The following is a 22,031-nucleotide window of genomic DNA, read 5'->3' as shown; positions in this document are numbered from 1 at the left end:
ACAAAAAAAATTCTCCCCAAAAAGTTGATACATCTTCGTTATAGTGTTTTTTTTTTTTTATTAAATGAAAAAGGGGAATAATTGGGGAAAAAACGGCCAGGGAAAAAAATATCGAAAGTATGCTAATTCCTGGGTGCTAAACTGCAAATGATGGACTGTACTTTCAACTTGTAATATCAACATTCACCACTAGATGGCAGACATGGTTTAGTTGCGCTTATCCCGGGACTTACATAGCCCAATACTACACAAGCAGGTCTAAATATTTTGCGGATTTGGAATGATATACTACATTCAAGCGCACTGTTCATATTAAGACTACAAAATGTTAGCGTGGCTTTCAAATACATTAAATAAAGTTTTCCCAATATAATCTGTCTTGTTTTTGGGTTTAAAATGTTCGAGAACCACTGGACATTTTCAAATCCTCAAATGCAGTCAATGCTATGACACATGATGAATGATACATTTGTTTATATTGGAGATTTTTTAATAACACAGTTCGTAATTGTAACAGCCATCAGAATTTCTTCTAATGGGTAAAAATCATCAAAAATTAACAAAAAGACATTTTTTTTTTTTAAAATATTCCAAACACCAGAGTTTGTTGGCCGTGGCCCTAAATTCAAACGAATAACCCCGTACACAGTGAGCAGATATAATATTCAACACATTGTTCTTCAAACAAATTATAAAAATAGATTTAGCATTTTCAAGTACATATTTACAGTATTAAACATATAATGGAAAGAGATGGGTTAAGAGAGGGTTTACATTTCATTCATTGTGGCAACAAGGTCCCATCATTATTTTTTGTGCACGTGAATGCATGATGCTGCTTTTTGTTTGTATCGGTGCGTGTGTGTGATATATTAAACTCCTTATTAAGAAATATTAAGCTCCTTTCTTCATGTTTTACTGTGACTGTGAGGCCTTGCAGTCGGCTGACAAATGAAAATGTTTCAAATTTGTCAGCTGCCTGCCTGAGTTTCTCTAATTTGACAATTACTAAGAGAGACAAGAACAAGCAGAACCACGCAAACTGCATTCTGTCGCAAATACAAACCGGTTACATTATTTCTATCGGAAATTTTGAAAGACGCTCAACTAAACGCTCTCTTTCAAATCTGCTGTAATGATTACCAAAAGGTGACGGGTCAGATCACTGTACACAAACACCCAACAGGAATGGAAAAACACATACTGTAATCGCAACTAAAGAAAAAAATAACACATTGTTATGCAAAGGTCGCAAATCCTGGTCCCTGCCACGTAAACCCTGCTACAGTTTGGCTTTAGCCTTTAGCTAGCTAGCTAGCACCCATAGTGCTCGTTTACCTGCTAGGGAGCGAGCTGCACTATGGGTGCTATCCAGCTAGCTCGCTTCCTAGCAGGTAAACAAGCACCATGGGCGCTAACCAGCTTGCTCCCTAGCAGGTAAACGAGCACCATGGGCGCTAGCTCGCTCCTCAGTAGGTAAACAAGCACCATGGGCGCTAGCTACCTAGCTAGCAGGTAAACAAGCAGGATGCAGTCTAGCTAGCTCGCTCCCTAGCAGGTGAACGAGCACCATAGCCGCTAGCTAGCTAGCTAACTCGCTCCATAGCAGGTAAACAAACACCATGGGCGCTAGCTAGCTCCCTAGCAAGTAAACAAGCACGATGGGAGCTAGCTAACTAGCACCTGAGGCTAAAGCCAAACTTTACTTTCTGGACCTGGATTTTGCACATCTTTTGTTAGGACATTCTAATACTGTATTCACACACACACACCACATCCAATGATAACAGACTAAACTGTTTGTGAGTACACAGATACTGTGTGCAGACACAGCTAACATCCTCCATTGGTAGTCTCGTACGAAACGTTCAATATCTCACAGTCATATAATTAGCAAACTCACTTTGTCATTTACATTAAATACTTTTAACTAACCATTCTAACCTCTGCTTTAAAATCATCTATAGAGGTTGTTATTAAACAAATAAATATGAGATTTGGGTCATCTTCCAGAGTTGACCTGAGTTTTAAAGTACTTGTGGTAGCGAGCGAGCCTTCGGAGGGGACAATTACAAAGGGAAATCAAATATTTCATTTGCACATAGAAGACGGTTTGAGAGAAAGATAAAGAGAAGAAAACGAGGATTGAAACAGACAGTGACATAAATTAAGGGTGATCAAACACAATTTCTACTCGACACGCCCTTGCCAGCTTTTTTCCCCCCATCAGTACAAAAAAAAATATAGCAGGCCGATATTCCTAAAAGTTCTTTCCATCGTTCCCCAGGCTCTATTTAGGCCTGTCCGCTTACTTTACTCTCTTCGTACATCAACCCCGCTCATTTCAAGTGTTTTCGCATGCCTCATTTCAATACTAAATTCAAACTCGTTGGACCCTTTTGCATGGGACAGCTCAGACTTCATAAGTATTGACAGCTGCTGCTCTGAGTCGGCGGATTACAAGCCTGCCATTTTCAATATTCAAAGATATCCCTCCACCATCTGATATGAGATCACTTCTGGCATTGTGATGCTATTTCACATCTTTAGATTATGTCCGTTCGTATTTCAAGTGAAATCAGCCGGCGGAGAAGTGTCTGTCAGTCTTGACTCAAGGCCAGTATACTGTACTAAACAAAAAAATAACTCTTAATTGTGGTAAAGGGAACAAAGTTGTCCAGTCACCTTTTGGAGTCCACAGCCACCGCGGCTCAGAGGTCACCGTTCTGGAAGATGTTCTTCTCTCGCTGATTCCCAACCAGGACGATTTGGCTGACACAGTTTTTGAAGGTCAAAGTGCAGATAGAGGTCACAAAAAAAGTCACATGACATCACTCCTCTGCCACCCCCTCGTCACCAGAAGGACTGGTCGCTCGTCTCTGAGGGGCTTCGTAGTAAAAAAAGAACGGAAGGAATAGCGGCAGGCGTGAGGAAGAATGGGAAAGAGGAGTAAATAGAGGAGCGCGAGGTCCTTTGATCTGCCCTTCGCTCGGAAAGACAAGTCTCTCTTGCCTCGTCTCCACCCCATCATCCGCCATCTGCGTGTGCGCGCGAGCCTGCAGCGGGCAGCAGTGCCTTGGGCCGTCTGTTACACTTGCACGCCACGCCCGTGCATTTGGATGACCTGGGCTCGTAGGGTCTGGATGGCAGCCAGGATCAACTTCTGGTGCTCCAGGGAAGTGATGCCAAGGCTCAGTACATCTCTGCAAACACGCAGTTCACTCAATGTGTCAAATTAGGGAACAACTCAAGAAGAAAGCTCGCGTAACATCATCGCTTTGATTTCTGGCACGTTATGCCAAATGCTGCGTCACCAACGACAAAGGTTTAAAATTCAACAAAATAAAGGCATATAACATTGTGAAAACATATCACTGTAACACTATGACGCCATAATAAATATAATATAATAATGCATAAATAAAAATAAATACTATAAATGAAATATCGTCGCTGCTGTGTGAAAAACTCAATTTTTCCCCTAATTTTTTTTCTTCGAAATGTTTTTGGTATGAAACTGAATGCAGAAATCCCCAAAACACACAAATAAACAAAATTTCAACTAAATGGACCTAAAGTGTTTTTCACATGAAAACCATGCATGAAAAACACTTACGCCTATGTTTTTATTTGAATGTTTTTGGGGTGAAACTGAATGCAGACATTCCAAAAACGTAAAAAAAATTAAAAAGAAAAATAAATGGACATAAGTGTTTTTCACATAGCATCAACAATATATTTGAGGAACGGAGACTAGCTGTAATTTTCTTTGAAAAAAATCATGTCATCATGAAGCTACTCTTAAATAGAAAAGAACAATTTACTTTTCGTGTCACTAACATCCAGCATGAAACGCTAATGCCAGCCGGTGGCAAAAAAAACAACCTCAACACAAATCTACTACTCAATTTTATGCCCCTTTAAACTGTATGGTAATGCTTTTAAATGACTTTAGAATGACTATAAAATTACTGGATCAATAAACTAAAAGCTACAACAATTTTTATTTGAGGGTAACACATTTGCCTACTTTTAGGTAAAAAAAAAAATCATAAATTTTTTTCTTTGTACATTTAGAACAGATATAAAATGTGTGATTCATTTGTGATTAACTATAGAGATGGTCTGATTAATTGCAATAATTTTTTTATCTTCATTTTTTATTTTTATGTTTTTGGGATGAAATGCAATCCAATGCAGACATCCGAAAAACATAAAAAATAATTAAAAACATGAATAAAAAAATTGACATAAGTGTTTTTCACATAGCAGTGACGAAATATTTGTGAGGAATGGAGACTAGCTGTAATTTTCCATGAAAAAAAATGGTTGCTTCATGTTCTAATGAAAAGAAATGCTTTTAAATATATTTAAAATGACTATAAAATTACTGGATCAATAGCTACAACAATATTTGTTTGAGGGTAACACATTTGCCTACTTAAAGGTAAAAAAAAAAAAAATCATAATTTTTTCTCATTGTACATTTAGAACAAATATAAAATGTGTGATTCATTTGTGATTAATTGCAAGTTAACTATAGAGATGGTCTGATTAATTGCAATTATTTTTTTCCCATTTATCTTGTTTAACATTGTGAAAACATATCACTATAACACAATTACGCCATAATACATATAATATAATAATGCATAAATAAAAATTAATACAATATATAAAATATCGTCGCTGCTATGTGAAAAACATTTTTAAAAAAATCCCCATTTTTCTTTTTTTCCAAAAATGTTTTTGGTATGAAACTGAATGCAGAAATCCCCAAAACATACAAATAAACAAAATTTTAACTAAATGGACATAAGTGTTTTTCAAATAGCCTGAAAACCATGCATGAAAAACACTTACGTCCATTTCCCCCCCATGTTTTTATTTTTATGTTTTTGGGATGAAAACCAATGCAGACATCCCAAAAACAGAAAAAACTAAACATTAACATTAAAAACATAAATAATAAATTTACATGAGTGTTTTTCACAGCAGTGACAATTTTTTTTTGTGAAGAATGGAGACTAGCTGTAATTTTCCATGAAAAAAAATGGTTGCCTCATGTTCTAATGAAAATAAATATGTACTTTTCGTGACACTAACGTCCTGCATGAAACGCTAATGCCACCCGGTGACAGAAAAACTTACCTCAACACAAATCTATGACTCAATTTTAAGCCCCTTTAAACTGTATAGTAATACTTTTAAATATATTTATAATGACTATAAAATGACTGGATCAATAAACTAAAACCTACAACGTTTGTTTGAGGTAAACACTTTAGCCCGCTTTTATGTAAATTAACCAAAGCATTAAAAACTTAGAACAGATATAAAACGTGAGATTAATCAAAAATGAACTAAAGAAATTAAGTAATTAATTGCTATTAAATATTTTAATGAAATGACAGCCTTAATTTATGTTTAAATTACTCAAATTGTGGTGGCGTGACTAATGCTGAGGCCTTGGCATCAATGCTTTTCAATTAACGATCACTAATAAAAAGGAATTATAAAATACCAATGTAGTTTGTACTTTTGTTGAACTGTAATTTTTTACCTTGCACATTAACATGAAATTTGTGGCTAAGACGTATCCATTAGCCATAGAAAGCCGTTATTACCCCGGGATGGCTTTTGTTTAACTTCCACGCCATGATGGTAAAGCAACTCTACATTCATGTGCTGTTGAAAAAAAGGTTTTATTGCTCCTGAGAAAAAAGTAAGTGTTGACATGCTTGACTCAAACTAAAAAATAATATAGCTTTTTACACAATAGCAACAGCTACTCACTGTACGGTCATTCGTGCCACCGACTCCAAATAGCAGTATCCCGCGGCGGTGAAGTTGTCCTTGTACCGGCCCATGTCCACGGCATCCAGCCACTCGCCTACCGAGTTAAACGACGGGAAGGTGGGAAGCGGCCTCTCTGCTAGTGTTATGGAGGAACTCAGGGTCCTGTCAGAAGAGCGAAAAGGGCTTTCATGAGCCTTCAGAAGATGAAAGTAGACGTTTGCCAGACTTCCAACGGCGCGCCACCTTCGTGCCAACGTAGAGGAGCCAATGCCGTCAGGCGAGCGAATGCTCTTGCTCAGCGCCGAATGGATCTGACCAAAGGTGGGTCTCTCCGTTCTCTCCTTCTGCCAACAGTCCAGCATCAACTGATGCAAATGTGTGGGACAGTTGACCGGCGCAGGCAGCCTGAAACCGTCCTCAATGGCCTTGATCACCTAAAGCAAGGATGGCGGCAAATAAAAGGAAAATCGTTTTTAGTAGTTACAGTGAAACGTGAAGCAAATTGAAAAATGTCCCATGGAGTATGATTCCATTGATCTGCTTCTACGGGGAAATGTGGATTCAAGTGGAAAAGTTCTTGCTTTAAAACGTTTCCATAAGTAGCAGATTGAGCAAAAATCATTCCCTGAATGAAAAATAGAGATATTAACTAATTCACGCACCACTTACCCTTAAAGACGATGTAACACTAGCTGTGGTTTTCACAACACAATACTATTTGCACTCAACTTGCCACTTCATTTACTAAAATATTGAATATAATCAGAGGTGGCAAATACAGGTCCAGCAAGTCAAAAGCCTGCCACAGTTTAGCTTTAGCCCATGGTGCTAGCTAGCAATCCAGCTAGCTCCCTAGCAGGTAAACAAGCACCATGTGAGCAAACATGAAGGGACAAAAACGCAAACCATTGCAAGATCAGAGGTGGCAAATGCAGGTCCAGAAAATAAAAACCCTGCCACAGTTTAGCTTTAGCCCCTGGTGCTAGCTAGCTAGCTCCCTAGCAGCTACCATGGGTGCTAGCTAGCTAGTGTTAGAAAAACAATTTTTGTTTTCCCGTGTTCACAATGTTGATTATCAAACTCAGACAATGATATCTGTGAAATCAGGATTTATTTTACATAAGCTTATGGACACATGGAGTTGCAGCCAAACGCCGCCATTTCCCCCCGCATGTGTGTCGTTTTTCCCCTGAGCAATTCACAAGTATCCTTTCCTGATTCTTCAAACCCCTCCCCGTCTTCTTCGTCCAATCCTCAGCCGTTCTTCTCCTTCCCAGACAGTAACATGATACATCAATACACTCACCAAACTTCCCCCTCCTACAATGATGTTGTTTTCAGAGCAGATAAGAATTTGAGTTGTTTTTCCAAAGCAGACCTGCTGGCCCCAGTTTAAACAAAGAGATCTAATTAACACATTCGCTCTGCTCTCAGTACTGTGAAGAGAAAACCCCCCTCTTCACCTTAAATTCCCCACAGAGACATACTGAGTAAATTAAAGCAATTTTGTCCATTTCTAATTAGTAATATTATAAATCAAACATTTATAATTAATTAATTAATTTCACTAGCTAGCTCCCTGGCAGGTAAACAAACACCAAGGGCGCTAGCTAGCTCCCTAGCAAGTAAACAAGTACAATGGGAGCTAGCTAACTAGCACCTGAGGCTAAAGCCAAACTGTGGCACGTTTTTTACTTTTTGGACCTGGATTTTCCACCTCTGAATAGCATTGCATGCGTTTTAATGGAATTACACGTATGGTCATTGGAAAAAATATTAGACCACATCGTTTTGTTCAAGTTCTTGTTCATTTTAATACTTAGTACCACTAAAGGTTGTAATCATTAAATTTGTCCTAAATTTACTTTTAGCTCTGCCTTGTATGTAAAAAGATCTAGAAAATAAAGAAACAAGGGTAGTTTGATTTTTTTTTTAACTATAACGGTTTACTTTATAGATGGTCCAGGTCGAGTTGGGATATTGTCTGGTCTTCCTAACCATCAACTCGTTATAGAAATCAAAGGACAATTATACCATGTACATTTGAAAGACTGCCAGTGAGGGTGAGTTAAAAGTTATCAACTCAAATTACTCCAAAATGGAGTAAAAATTAGGGGTGTCAGGCGATTAAATTTTTTAAGCGTATTACATCGCATGACTTCAATAGTTAACTCACAATTAATCACAAATGCTATATCTGTTCTAAAAGTGTAATAAAATGTACATTATTTTTTTCTGAGTTAAAAATGGTAAACTAATATAAATATGGCTGCATCTTTTAGTCATTGATACAGTAATTTCATAATAATTCATAAAATTTAGTCATTTTTCTGCCACTAGATGGCATAATTGCATTTGTAAGACATTGGTGACAGCTCAGTGCTTTCTTTTCATATTAAGAGTTATCTCATCTTGAAGATGCAGTAACTTGTGCAATTCTGCACATTTTCAAAATTGTAAAACACAACTTGACCCCAGTCTCCACAAATATATGCATTATTATTACATTTATTACTGCTAAATTTGGACTGCTGCGTTGCGACTGGTATTCCCCCAGTACAGGCTTTCCAAGTAAGGAGCAGCCATTAATTGCGCGTAAAAAAAATCTGTGGCATTAAAATAACTTTAAATTAACACAAAATGAACGCACTTTGACACCCCTTGAAAAAACTTTTTCTAAGGTCCAATTTACGCTTTAAATTATAACCTATCACCCAATTTGGTATTACATATTCAAAGAGCAGGTCAAAGTTTATCTCAACTTAGCCATCATTGAGCTTGTATACCATAACCAGATAAAACAAACAATGAAACTGAAGACTGAAGATTAGATTTAGCGAGGCATTCGTTATACCCGTATGCAGAAAAACATCAAATTAATTCTATAAGCTATTTTAAAAAGGAATGGGATGGGGGGGGGGCATATTTTGCATGATACAGCTTGAGAATTTGGCAGCAATTCTGAAAAAACTTAAGATTTTTGTGCTGATTAAAACAAAAAGCTGATTCCAAAATTGGAGTCAAGCAAGTTAAATTCGTTCTCTACTGTTTATGTTCCACATAAATTCCACTGAGTAGCTGTAGTAAGACTGTAGTAAGAAAGAATCCAAAAGATCTATCTATCTGCTCTTTGGCGTATAATATAGTCTAAAAGATAACTGAAATATTAATTTGGGCTCCACCATTATAATATGCGGTCGTTTCTCCTCCATCGAGCTCATGCTGTTTCCCATTGAAAAAACGTTCACCATAACACGTCACTGGGGATTTCATCTTATCTATCCGTCCCCTGAATCACTCTAAGAACTACACTCTCCTAGAAGGAGGAAATAAAAGTCAGGGTAAACTCATAAAAATTACATTTATCAGCGGCATTATTACCTAAAACACTCTCTCTTCTCTCCAATCTGCTCCCCCGTTCGGCTCCTTAAGTTCCCGCCTCTCTAAAGAGCATGCATAAAATGCTTTTCAGCATTTGACATTTTCCATTTAATCAAAGCCAGCGAGGTAAAGGGCACAATGAATTACAGGTGGACAGGCCAACCAACAGTCCCGTTATGATATAATGTATCAATTCAAGGCGGATTAATATCCCAGGCGCTCTACAAGCTTTGGCCTTTGCCCCTGCAAATGGAAAGTTTGATCATATTCATCAAACCGAGGGGAAACTTTGTCATGCTTTTGTGAAAGGGTGCTGAAAAAAGATGGCTTAAACAAAAAAAGAGGTTGCTTGCACCTGCTGATTATCTCATGCATATTAATTTTGGACATTAAAAATTGGAACACAGTAATAATGGGTTGCTTTTTTTGAGCCTGCACCTGCATATTGGATGCATATTATGCTGACTGCAATTTGCACGCTTATCAGCAAGATGGATCTTTTACAATCATTGGATTCCATCGTCATTCGTGCTTTAATGGTCTGTATTATTGTATTAAATTGGAATATATATTATTATCCAAACTGACTATTACTAGAAAGTGAAATGAAACAATTTTAGAGGCCAAAATGTGAGGGGTGGACAGCAAAAACTGAACAAGCCTCTCTATTCACTCAGAAATAATAGCAGCAGGGGGAGTCCGATCGACCGCAATCTCTTCAACCCTGGAAATAGAAAAAAACGCAGCATTCCCGAAAGAAGCTGAATGTAAAAGAGGGATTTTCAACACTTTTTAAGAACAGGATGGCACTGAAGGAGGGACAGGCTGAGGCCACTGGAAGGAGGTCACTGCTTCCTTAGGAGAAAACAGGATTGGTTATGGAGCTGATGCAGATTTAAAGTGGGGGCTTAGTCCTTGAAAAAGCTTTCGGAGCGACTGCAGCTTCTTTGCTTTCTGTTAATAAGATCCTAGATGGCAATGGACAAAGCGTTCATGAATGCAGATAGAGGTGACAAATATAAATAGAGTTAAGCCCATGCGTTTTCACCGCAATTTCATCAGAAATTATTAAACCCAAAATGGATCTTTTAAAGAAATTATTATTATTATTATTGTTATTATTATTTACGGAAGAGGATTAGGGCCAGTAAAGAGGAAAAAATGGGTTGGCGGGATTCTCACTTTATTCTCAGAATTCTGACTTAAATCTTAGAATTGTGATTTAAAAGACAGAATTCTCATTTTAATCTCAGAATTCAGACTTTAAAGTGAGAATTTTTACTTGAAACTCTGTATTCTGTCTTTAATCTCATAATTCTGATTTTAAAATAAGAATGATCACTTTATCAGTTTTTTCTCAGATTTCTGACTTTAAAGTGACAATTCTTACTTTATTCTCAGATTTCTGACTTTAAAGTCAGAATTCTCACTTTAATCTCAGAATTCTAATTTTAAAATCGGAATTCTCATTTTATTCTCAGAATTCTGACTTTAATCTTAGAATTGTGATTTAAAAGACAGAATTCTCATTTTAATCTCAGAATTCAGACTTTAAAGTGAGAATTCTTACTTTAAACTCTGTATTCTGTCTTTGATCTCATAATTCTGATTTTAAAGTTAGAATTCTCACTTTAAAGTCAGAATTCTGAGATTAAAGTCAGAATCCTGCCAACCTTTTTTTCCCCTCTTCACTGGCTCTAATCCTCTTCCGTAATTATTATTATTAATTTTGTAAATATTTTTTTATGTTTTATTGGGATATATAGGTCTTTTTTTTAAATTGAGCTGCCTTTTTTTGTGGAAATGTTATGTATTTTTTAATACTAGTGGTATCTTGGTATTGATATTGACTCCTAAGGAGTGGAGTCCTCGTACTGGTCTGAAAAAAAAGTGGTATCCAACGGTATCCCTAATAAAATGTGACTAAATGATTTGAATTCATATAATGATCAATAAATAGAGATTAGGAATCCCTGCCAAACCTTTTGTCTATCTCAATGTACTTACATCTTGGTTGCCCATATCCCAGTAGGGTCTCTCCCCGTAGGACATGACCTCCCACATGACGATACCAAAGCTCCAGACATCTGAAGCAGAAGAGAAGCGATGGTACTGGATGGCTTCTGGAGCACTCCACAGCACCACACTCTTCCCTCCATGCTATTTGGGAACAGAGGACAACAGAGGGTACACAGAGTTCATGAATGCATTTTCTTTGAAAAGCTTTAATCTATACAGTATTTAAAAAAGAAAAGACAAATCAAACGACTCCAATATTCACCGTTAGATGAACCCCATAATCCTGAAAATTACCTTTCTCCCCACATTTTCATTATAGCAAAATCATGTGACCTCAAACAAGCCCGACAGACAATTTGATCCAAATCTCATTAAAAAAATTATCAGGCGCACAAACGTGCGTGAGCTAATGAGAAGATCAAATGGATAATTGCAATTTTAGGATCAAAAGAAAAGTGATGCAATAGCTTTTCTTACCAGTGTAGTGTAGATTGCTTCTATCTTGTCCTCTTGAAGAGGTCTGAAGCCAGACACTTTGCAGCCCAGGCTTGCATTAACCAAAACCTACACCAGGGACACAAATATACATACAATAATATCCGTTACAACAATTACAATAACAATAATAATTAAATGTCATTTATTTTAAATTTTTAATAAGGTTATCCTGAGACGTTCCACATTTTTGCCCAATATAGGATTGTGAAGATGTTTACAAAACCCTGTGTCAGACAGAACGGACATAAAACTCACAATGAGCAGAGAATACATTTTGGACAAACCTCTCTCAAAATGTCTACCTTTCCAAAGTAGTACTTTCACTTCCCTATCCCACTATCCTTTACATTAGTGATTCTCAACTATTGGATCGGGACCAAAGAAGTGAGTCGCGGACAGCTCAATCAATAGCTAGCGGACGTGTAAGCTAGCAATATGCCTTTGGCGGCATGCCTAACTCATTTGAAACTGCGTATTTTCAGCTGTTTTGCCACAGTTACCTTGAAAAAGTCACTAAATTACGTAACTGATTACTTTCTTTACAAAGTAATTTAGTTAGTTATATTATATTGCATTTTATTTGATAGTTACATTCAGCAGATGGACAACCCTGTTTAGCAAATATGACACCCGTTCTCAACGCACTGAAAATGATGATGTCCCTTTCTCAGATGCAAATACTCCCACAATGCATTTCACTAGGTTCAATACCACAATTTCCCTTTCTTACGTGTTTTATAATGTATAGTTATTTAGTGATTTTATATTGTAGCATTAGAAAGCTCAAGCATTAGCTAGCGGACGTGTAAGCTAACAATATACTTTTGTTGGGATGCCAAACTCACTTGAAACTGCGTATTTTCTGCAGTATTACCACAGTTACTAGACATAAACCGATATGTTTTTTTCAAGGCCGACACCGATAATTAGTAGCAAAGTAGGCCGATGGCGATATATGGAGCCGATATTGATTTTCAGTAAAAGGGAAATAAATATTGGTGTGGAAATTTTAAAATACAAATTCCAGTTCTTAACTTGAATTTATTTCAGGGAGTTTCCGGGGTCATCAGCACACCTTGAAAAACTTAAATAATAACTTTTAAAAAATTGCTGTGTATTAATTTCTCCTCTAAATAAAAATTTCCTACATTTTTTAATATCTGAAATGTCAATTTTTTCCTTATCTTTGTTATAATTTCAAACAATCACAAAAGGTCTGGAAAAGGACTGAAAACTGAAAATTTAGCTCCCTGAGGTTAACATAGTTTTAAATAGATCTTTTATCGGCCGTCTAATTTAACCGATATTCGTCAAAATGCCAAATTTCGGCACTGATAATCGGCTAGGGAACGATATGGAACGATATCCAGAGATTACGATACAATAAATATCACGATATTGTGGGAAGGTCGATGAAATTTAAACGTCATGATACTGTGGAAAAACTCAAGATATTGCAAAAAATATATGTAATAAATAAATTAAATTATGAAAAGCTAATACTGGGAAATAACACAATGTTGTGCAGTGACGGAGAAATTGGCTGGGGCATGTCATTATCATGTGCTTATATTGGCTCAGCGCGCAAAGCATCATGGTCTATGTAGTTCACAATGTTGGGTTTGGCTGCAGCGGGCCAAGCGTAATATTTTATTTTATTTTATTTTTTATTTTTTACTCATATGTTGAAAAAAGTTTGCTGTTATGACTTATAACTGCCGCAGTGGCCAAAACATTCCTAATTAAAGTTAAACTGCACTAATAAACTAACCACCAGAGAGTGCCAGAACGGCACAAATGGAATACAACCTCGATGTGCTGCTTTTAATATTGTGACATGATGACGACAATATTGTGGCAACTTTAATATTGCAATATCACGATATTGCCGTTATCGTTACGTTATCGGTCTATTCCTAACAGTCATCTTGAAAAAGTCACTAAATTACGTAACTGATTACTTACTTAAAAAGTAACTTAGTTACTTTTCTGATTACTTGCTTTGAAAAGTAATTACATGAGCAAAAATGACACCGGGTCTCAACGCACTTGATGATGATGTCACTTCCTCAGATGCGAATACTCCCAGAATGCATTTCACTGTAGTTTATTATTGATGAATTAGTTTGATATTAAAATACGTGCTTGATGAGGTTTATGAGAGGTAGTAAAAGGTACTTATATGTAGAAGGAAATTTGGTAAAACCATTGCTTTACATGAATTTCATTAGCAGTGTCCATTCACTTGTATTTACTCAGGGGCAACATTACTCACTACAATTTCAGCACTAGTGGACAAAACTCTTGTTGCACCAAACCAGGACTGTCGGACTGTCGTTTACAAAACAAGCGCGACAACACTTGCAGTTTTGACAGCTGGGCTCCTTTTGAAAGAGGAACAAACTGACAGAGCAAACCCTCGTGACAAAATGATTTTGACAGCATTGTCTTGTCATTTTCAGCTTCATGTATTCCTCAAATAAGCGACTGACAAATGACTGTCAAACACGGTTCGAGACAAGGACAAATTGTATTCTCCCAGCCTGCCAACGGAAAAGCTAGCTTGAGACATACATCAGCCTACACACTGTAGTCTATTACCGCCCACCGCGCCACCTGCTCTCTTACCTTGTGTGCAGCCAGGCGTTTGTGAACAAAGCCCATTTCGGCAAGGTACTTCATCCCCGATGCCACACCAGTCAGCATATCCATCAGCTGCATTACGCTCAACTGACCCTCATGTTTCTGTGATTTTGAGCGTTAAAAAGGAAAGGACAACGTGAATGGAAAGAAATGAGGATTGACCAAAGCTTTTCCTTTTGGTATGGATCAGGGGTCGGCAACCTTTACTGTCAAAAGAGCCATTGGAGGCCAAATAAATAACAATAAATCTGTCTGGATCTGCAAAGCCTTTAAACAATATGTTGAACGAAACAGTGTGTTAGTTTAATGTACTGAGGGCCCAAGAGCTAGTTAGATCTGCACCATAACAGAAAATATGTAGCATCCAATACGTAGAGATTGATTTTTGCATACCTTTTATCTTCTGTTATTGGATTTTAATGTGTGTCATTTTTCTGACTTTTCATACATCTTTAGACTTTTCTGTCTTTCTCTCAAATTTCTGACATTTATGGCAATTTTATGAACATATTGTGGTAATTTCCTGCTTCTCTTCTTCCTTTTTTTCGGACATTTAATGGTAATTTTTGACATTTGTTTTTGCCAATTTTGAGGACATTTTATGGTAATATTGGGGATTTTATATGTTTTCTTTTCTGTCTTTTTTTAAATGAATTTTCTGATTTCGTTGGCAATGTTGTCTAAATTATATGGTAATTCTTGGGATTTCGTCCTTTGTTTTTGGGCATTTTAAAGTTTATACTTTTTGAAAGTTATCTTTTCCGTCTTTTTTTTATTTTTAGAACTTTCTAATGATTTTTCTTTTGACTTGGTTATTTTATTGTTACTTTTTGAAAGTTTTCTTTTCTTCCTCTTTTAAATTATTTTTTCTGATTTCTTTGGCGATTTTGTGTCCATTATATGGTAATTTTCAGGATTCATTTATTTTTGGGCATTTTATAGTTTACACTTTTTGAATGTTTTCTTTTCTGTCTTTTTTTAAAATGAATTTTCTGACATTTTTTTGCGGCAAATCCACATAAATTTTATGGTAATTTTATACCGTTCTTCTTTGGACTTGGACATTTTATTGTTACTTTTTGAACTTATTTTTTTCTTCCTCTTTTAAATAATTTTTTTCTGATTTCTTTGGCGATTTTGTGTCCATTATATGGTAATTTTCAGGATTAATTAATTTTTGGGCATTTTATAGTTGACACGTCTTTTAAAAAAATATATATATATGAATTTTTAGGGAGCCACAGGAGTGGGACTAAAGAACCACATGTGGCTGCAGAGCTTCAGGTTGCAGACCCCTGCTATATATTCACAAGAAGTGACCCATTTGTTACTATTAGGCTTTACAAGATCAGATTTTTTTTACCCACAGTAACATCTTATAGCATCTTTAAGAGAAAAAAAATATATATAACAAGCATGCTGGCCTTGGAATGGTAAAAAAGAGGTTGAATTGATATTTTTGCAATAATGAACAATATGTTAGAACATTTACATAAGGTTCCGTTCATCGTTCAAGTACTTCTGTGATGAAGAAAAATCTATAAATTTGCTTTACTTAATTATAGTTATCCTTTTTGTTTCCTTTCCACTCTACTGCTTTTAAGTTGAGAATACCCGTCCCGAATATTAATAGACACTGACTTACCCGAAGGAAGGAGTCCAAGGCCCCATTAGACATACTCTCCACTATGATCATCATAGTGTTACCTGAACACAAACAAAACAGGCCAAATTAAACTGAGATTGACTGAGGAGGGAAACAGTGCATACTGTATGTGAAGTAATAGAGACAGAGTGGGAATAAAGTAAGGATAGTCCTCTTGGCAGCGCTGCAGGATTTGTGGCAAAGCCATTCTTCACTCAGTGAACTGTGGCGAAGCTGGAAGAACCTTCGCGCTGCCCTGGCTGTCTCAGCAAGTTTAAGCACCCTTAAACACTTAGTCGACACCCTCACGTACACGCACACAGACACACGCGAGTCGGCAAGGACCAGGTGCAGGTTCCTGTACATTACACACCAACAACACCCACTCGATGTGCATCACTGTAAAAAAATGGAGGCAGTGATCCAGCACTGCTTTGAAATGCGTTGTTAGGAAAATAAGACTGAAATGGGAACAAGACAGCAAATAAGGAGAAAAGACAAGTGAAAGATAATTATTATTGTACACCTGTATACTAACAATTAACTCTTTCACTCCCAGCCATTTTCTCTGAAGCAACCCCCTTCGCTCCCGGCTGTATTACTGGATTTTGACTGATTTTGCAAGGCCCACAGAATATTCTGTTCTTCTGCTATAAAAACATGGAACCTACCAAAATAAACATTAGAGTCTCTTCTTTCATCAGGAAAACATTTGTATCTGTTTCCGTTTTGCAGCAATTAGCATTAGAATATAGCTAAGTTTCAAAATTATTCACCTGTTGAAAACAAAGGGGAAAATCCCTTGTTGCAACATGGCCCTGGTTGATCTCTTATACTCTGCTGCCACCTGCTGGCCGTTTTTTGTAATAACTACCAATGCTTTCAGTATTCAGGTCAGAGTCTGCCTTCTGTATGCTCTAGCATAAAAAAACATGCATACATACGTTTTTGGGACCATTGCAATATTTAAAATATAACTTTTTAATACAATTTTGGAGGGAAATGAGTCAATAACATTGGTCTCTTTAGGGGGGCATTTTGGTAGGCTACTAGGTAGCACTCTGGCCCAGTCATGCAATTGAACGGCCGTCTCCCACTGAGTTGAGAAAGTTGCGTTTCGCCAGAGTTCGAGTGTTCGGAATTGGTCGGAATATGTCACATTTGTGTTTGGAGTTATTTGTAAAAAGCTGTTTTTCCCCTCTGTACCTGTGTAAAATACGGCCCCCACATTTGCTGGCATCCTTTATTTATATATTCATAATTCCCGAGTGCCAAAGACATTTTAACTCATTCACTGGCTTTGACAAGTGTCAATTACATTTTTTTCCCCTTTGAGGCTAGATGGGGGAGAATCTGATTATGCTCCATTGTAAATGTCAAACTTGGAAACAACTTGACTGATGCACAACCACCAGTAGATGACATCATTGCCCCCCCTTCAACCCAGTTTGAGTTTCCATGGGAGTAATGGCTGCATTTTGTGCAAGCTACATTTTTCTACTGTCAATTACTATAAAAAAAAAAAATGCAGAAAGCAGAGAATCTATTCTGTCATTTGGCAGATTCAGTTTATATATAAGTATTGAACATAATATCGTGTGGGTTTTGAAAATTTTGAATTTTTTCAAAAATGGTTGGCAGTGAATTTAATGATTTCTGTAATTCTGGGCTGTTGAGTCAAAAAATGACTATCTATTGACTCTTTATCGAATTAAAATGATTTGTTGAGTTGTCTACTGCTAATATTGCCTATATTTCAGATTTTTTTCTGAGATTTTAGATACATCTGTCTACTTGTATTTTTGAGAAATGTATTAAAGCTTTATTACAATAAATCAAATTATAATGAATTATGATAGTGAATTAATTCATTTTTGTGATTTTGTAAAATTGTTATGTTTGTAAGTGTGCCTTGACTGTAGTTGTCATTCATTTTATGTTGCGTAGGGGTAGATATTCCAAGTTTTACTTCTTTCTGCCCCCTTTCATTTCTTTTCAGTACATTCAGTAAATTACAAATGAGCACAATACAGAAAATACAAAGCATGACAGGAATGATAAGGGGTTAATGTATCAATTCACTTCAAACATAGTCATGGTTTAAAATGGAAATCTTCAAAGTAGAATCTTTTATTATTTGAAAATTCAGTACAAAAAAAGACATGTTATTTTATTATGCACAATTTGTGGCTTAATAAATGGAACGCGATCACCATATACTGTAGTATCGTAGCATTCATGGAGTTTAAGAGGGCAAACCACAATGCTAGAAATACCTTGTCAACCATGTACAAACATAAAAGTACTGAATGGTAATATACTGTAGTAGTAATCCTCCGCGAAGGGACTGAGCCCTGCTACAAATAGCAAAAAACAAACGGACACTGGCAAGTTTTCCAGCACGTAGACGAGTTTGCTAATAGCAAACAATCTACTATTCTGACAGTCAATCAAGAATGAGCATTAGTATTTTTGTTGAGGCAGATTTAGGCGAGGGAGTATGGATTTATTCATCATGCAAGCGCATTATAGATACATCACAAGGTAAACACAAATAATAACATGAATTAGATGAAGGAGCAGGTATAAAGGGGTTATTGTTAGTTTTCAAATTAATAATCCATGAGTCTTGATGATCAGGTGATTTTTATACATTTTATTGAATCTATTCCCTTGAATAGCCAGAGGTATTGGCAGTATGCTGCATTGCTATTCAAATAAAAGTTCCAACAAACTGGCTGAATTGGCTTTTCTGCTAGAGCTATTAGTTTAGTTTTGATCTGTCCTCCTCTCTCTCATCAAATTGTCTAACTATTGTTATTAGTTTCGCTGCTTAAATGCCCCAAGGTATTCGCCGCAGGGACAGTATTGTGTACGTGGCAACTTTTATGACGAGTGAAATAATCTGTCATAAAATTTTAAAGTTCATAATTTAATAAACAGAAATGCTGTCAATAGACAATAAAGAAATTTGCTCCATAAAACCTGCCTCGGGATTTAATGGCAGCTGGTTATAAAACAAATTGAGTACAGTTTAAGGTGGACCTTTTAGATTGTCGCCTCTTGCCATTTGTTAAAACCTGCGGATCCTGTGTGTGGCTTCATTGTACAGCAAGTATCATTTAATGCTTTTTAATGAAATTTAAAACAAATTGAATGCTCACGTACTGTCTACACACACACATTTACAAAAATACATACTTAGAAAAATATATGCATATTCTACTTATATATTAGGGCTGTCGATTACACTTTTTAATCGTAATTAATCGCATGATTTTCCACAGTTAACTCACAATTAATTGCTAATTAATATAATAATTATATCTGACCTAAATGTACAATATATATTTCTTTGAAATTGTTACACTCTTGTTAATTGACGTAAAATAGACAAATAGAAATGTGATGGTATCTTTTCAAATATTACTATAAATAGTAAATTTATAGTAAGTAAAGTTATTTGAAGTAAAAACAAAAGAAGACATATTAAACAGTTAAAAGGAGTGTAAAACACTGAGTCATACATTTGTGTTGAGGTAATTTTCTGCCACTAGGTGGGATTAGTGTTTCATGTTGGACCATGTTGAAAGGAACAGTACATTTTACTTTAAGTAATTGGTAAATACAAAAACAAATAAATATAAATATATATTTTTAATTCACATTTATAATGTCTAAATTACGTTACAGTGACAACGTTGTATATAAAATAAAGCACAGACGATTTTTCTTAACATCAATTGTATTAAATGTTTAATGCCTCTAGACATTGTATTTAATGCTTTTCAATGTCATTTAAGGCCTTAATTCCAGAGAAATCCATTTGATGACTTTTGACTATTGCTTTTTAATGACCCGCAGAAACTCTGCTATAAACACACACACACCAGCAATTAAATGTAAAGACCACCTCCAATACAATCTCCATTTTGCACGACAACGATCCTGTTTTTATGATTGAAAAGACAAAAATACGGTGAAAATGCAAGGACGTCAGTATTCTGCTATAGCGCATGTTTTCCAAATCCTAATTCATTAGCAGTCTCTATACCTTTAACATTTCATGAGATGAAAATGGCTGAGCTGAGCTACACCTGTAAAGGCATAATTGGATCATACATCTCGGATCATGGCTACTCAGCCAGCAAAGAAGCAGTCATTGCAGGCAAGGTCGAAAATAGTTGCTGGCAATCAGCAAATGTATGAGCACCACTTCTACCGCAACAGGTTCCCCTGTGGTTTATTTCAAAAAAGGTAACAAAACAATTTATAGCATTTTCTTTAATCCTATTACGTTTAATCTTGGCGCTGTTTGGAAAACGGTGGAGCAAATGGGTTATGAAAGTGGCGGGTGTGTAAGCAAAAGACGGTTGAGGGGAGGGAGCTTTTCCGTATAAATGGCATCCATGCTCCTTCTGGGCATTCAATGACAACCACCATTGAGGGTTTTTTTTTTTTGCAGTCACAATTTTACACCTACTACAATGTTTTTCAGAGTATAACGCACACTTTCATTTTCTCAAATATCAAAAGTGTGCCTTATAATAATCCGAAGTGCATCACGTATGGATGTCGGCTTGTCAGTTTGTCATCTTTAATTCAAATTGTTTTAAATTATTTTCTTTAATTTTTAATTCTTAATAATAATAATAATAATTATTATTATTATTATTAATTACAATAATTATATTATATTATAATTTATTATCTTTTTAATTCTTAATACATATTTGTAATTATTTTTTACATTTCTTTAAAAAATATATTTTTTTCTAATGTTATCTACTTTCACATTCTCATCATCCGCACCTAATTACAAGCAAGCATACTTTTTGATCATACCATAACTAAAAGCACAGCCTTACTTGAACTGAACCCAGCATAATAGCATAGCGCTAAATCTATCAAATAAACATACGGCACTATTACAATAAACTATTTGACATAAAATGCATCACAAAGATACGGCGCCTAATAATATGGTCAGAAAAATACGGTACAGATTTTACAGGAGTGCATTAACCCTACTATTTACCTACTTTACAGAAGTGGGCGCTTACGTCTCTCTGTCGACCCAGTCATTGACAGATTCCCACATTCTCCACAAGTGTCCACATTTTTAGGAAATGCAAAAAAAATACACACATTGATCACCGGCGGAAGCAGGTTTACATCCGTTGATCTGGTCCTTTTCAGTCTGTGTATTTTTGTAAGGCTTTGCGTCGTAAAGCGCTTGCCGAAAGGTGGGCGGGCCAACGGGGAGACGGAAGTGCCTATTGCTATTTATTTAATTATTATTATTATTTGTTTTTTTTCTTCTTCTTAGTATTGGTATTGTTAGTTTTTATGTTTATTTACTTCTTATTGGAAAGTTGCATGTTGTTTTCATTTATTTATTTATAATAATAATAATAATAATAATAATAATAATTATTATTATTATTTAGCAATTATATTATTGTGCCCATTGTCTAAATCAAAGTGTTTTTATTTAGCTATTGAAAAGAGCACAACACCATGAAATATTATAAATGAATATAAAACATCAGAAAAAGTGACTGGAATTATAAAATTGTCATGAAACTGAATTGTCTGCGCAAGTATATTCAATAAAGTGTTTGCTATGTTAACAACTTTCATGTTAGCAGTACTTACTCTTGTCACACTATGCGATTAATCGCCAAACGGCATGTGTGTGTCCTATTTGCGTGACTGCATGGCAGGTGTGTGCGACGGTATATGCAATTGTGTGTGTGTGTGTGTGTGCAAGTGTGAGATTGGAGTGTATCCCGGGGTCCCACTGAGTCTCTAGCACCAATTACTGTACCCTGCACATCTGCTGCCATCCTGCTGAGCACAGTGTGTCCGGGGCACCCTGCCCATGCCTGTACACACGCCAGCCAGCATCACAAAAACTTTACAAACTCTTTAAGCGCCACCCCCACCCCCCCTGCCTTTGCCATTAACCTCCACCTCATAGCGGATAATCTCCGTCTCTTTCCTGCCTCAAGTTTATTTTCCCATCCTGTTTTCACAGCAGGGC

General features: G+C 36.2%; 1 protein-coding gene across 3 annotated transcripts in view; it reads right to left on the bottom strand.

Annotated features, from left to right (window-relative positions):
• Positions 1-474: 474 nt before the first annotated feature.
• Positions 475-22,031, bottom strand: part of epha10 (EPH receptor A10) — a 197,138-nt gene continuing 175,581 nt past the window's right edge. For all 3 annotated transcript variants that reach the window (XM_086061976.1, XM_086061977.1, XM_086061978.1), the window contains 7 exons: positions 15,986-16,047; positions 14,326-14,442; positions 11,677-11,763; positions 11,188-11,340; positions 6,043-6,233; positions 5,797-5,961; positions 475-3,203 (listed from right to left, as the gene is read on the bottom strand). In XM_086061976.1, coding sequence (XP_085918102.1) covers positions 3,089-3,203; positions 5,797-5,961; positions 6,043-6,233; positions 11,188-11,340; positions 11,677-11,763; positions 14,326-14,442; positions 15,986-16,047 — 890 coding nt within the window. In that variant the 3' untranslated portion in view covers positions 475-3,088. The remainder of the gene's footprint in view (positions 3,204-5,796; positions 5,962-6,042; positions 6,234-11,187; positions 11,341-11,676; positions 11,764-14,325; positions 14,443-15,985; positions 16,048-22,031) is intronic.

Source organism: Leptonotus elevatus, chromosome 19, assembly GCF_054856555.1.
Source record: "Leptonotus elevatus isolate MCC_2025b chromosome 19, RoL_Lele_1.0, whole genome shotgun sequence".
Classification (NCBI taxonomy): domain Eukaryota; kingdom Metazoa; phylum Chordata; class Actinopteri; order Syngnathiformes; family Syngnathidae; genus Leptonotus; species Leptonotus elevatus.
This window is presented reverse-complemented; position numbering and strand designations above follow the sequence as displayed.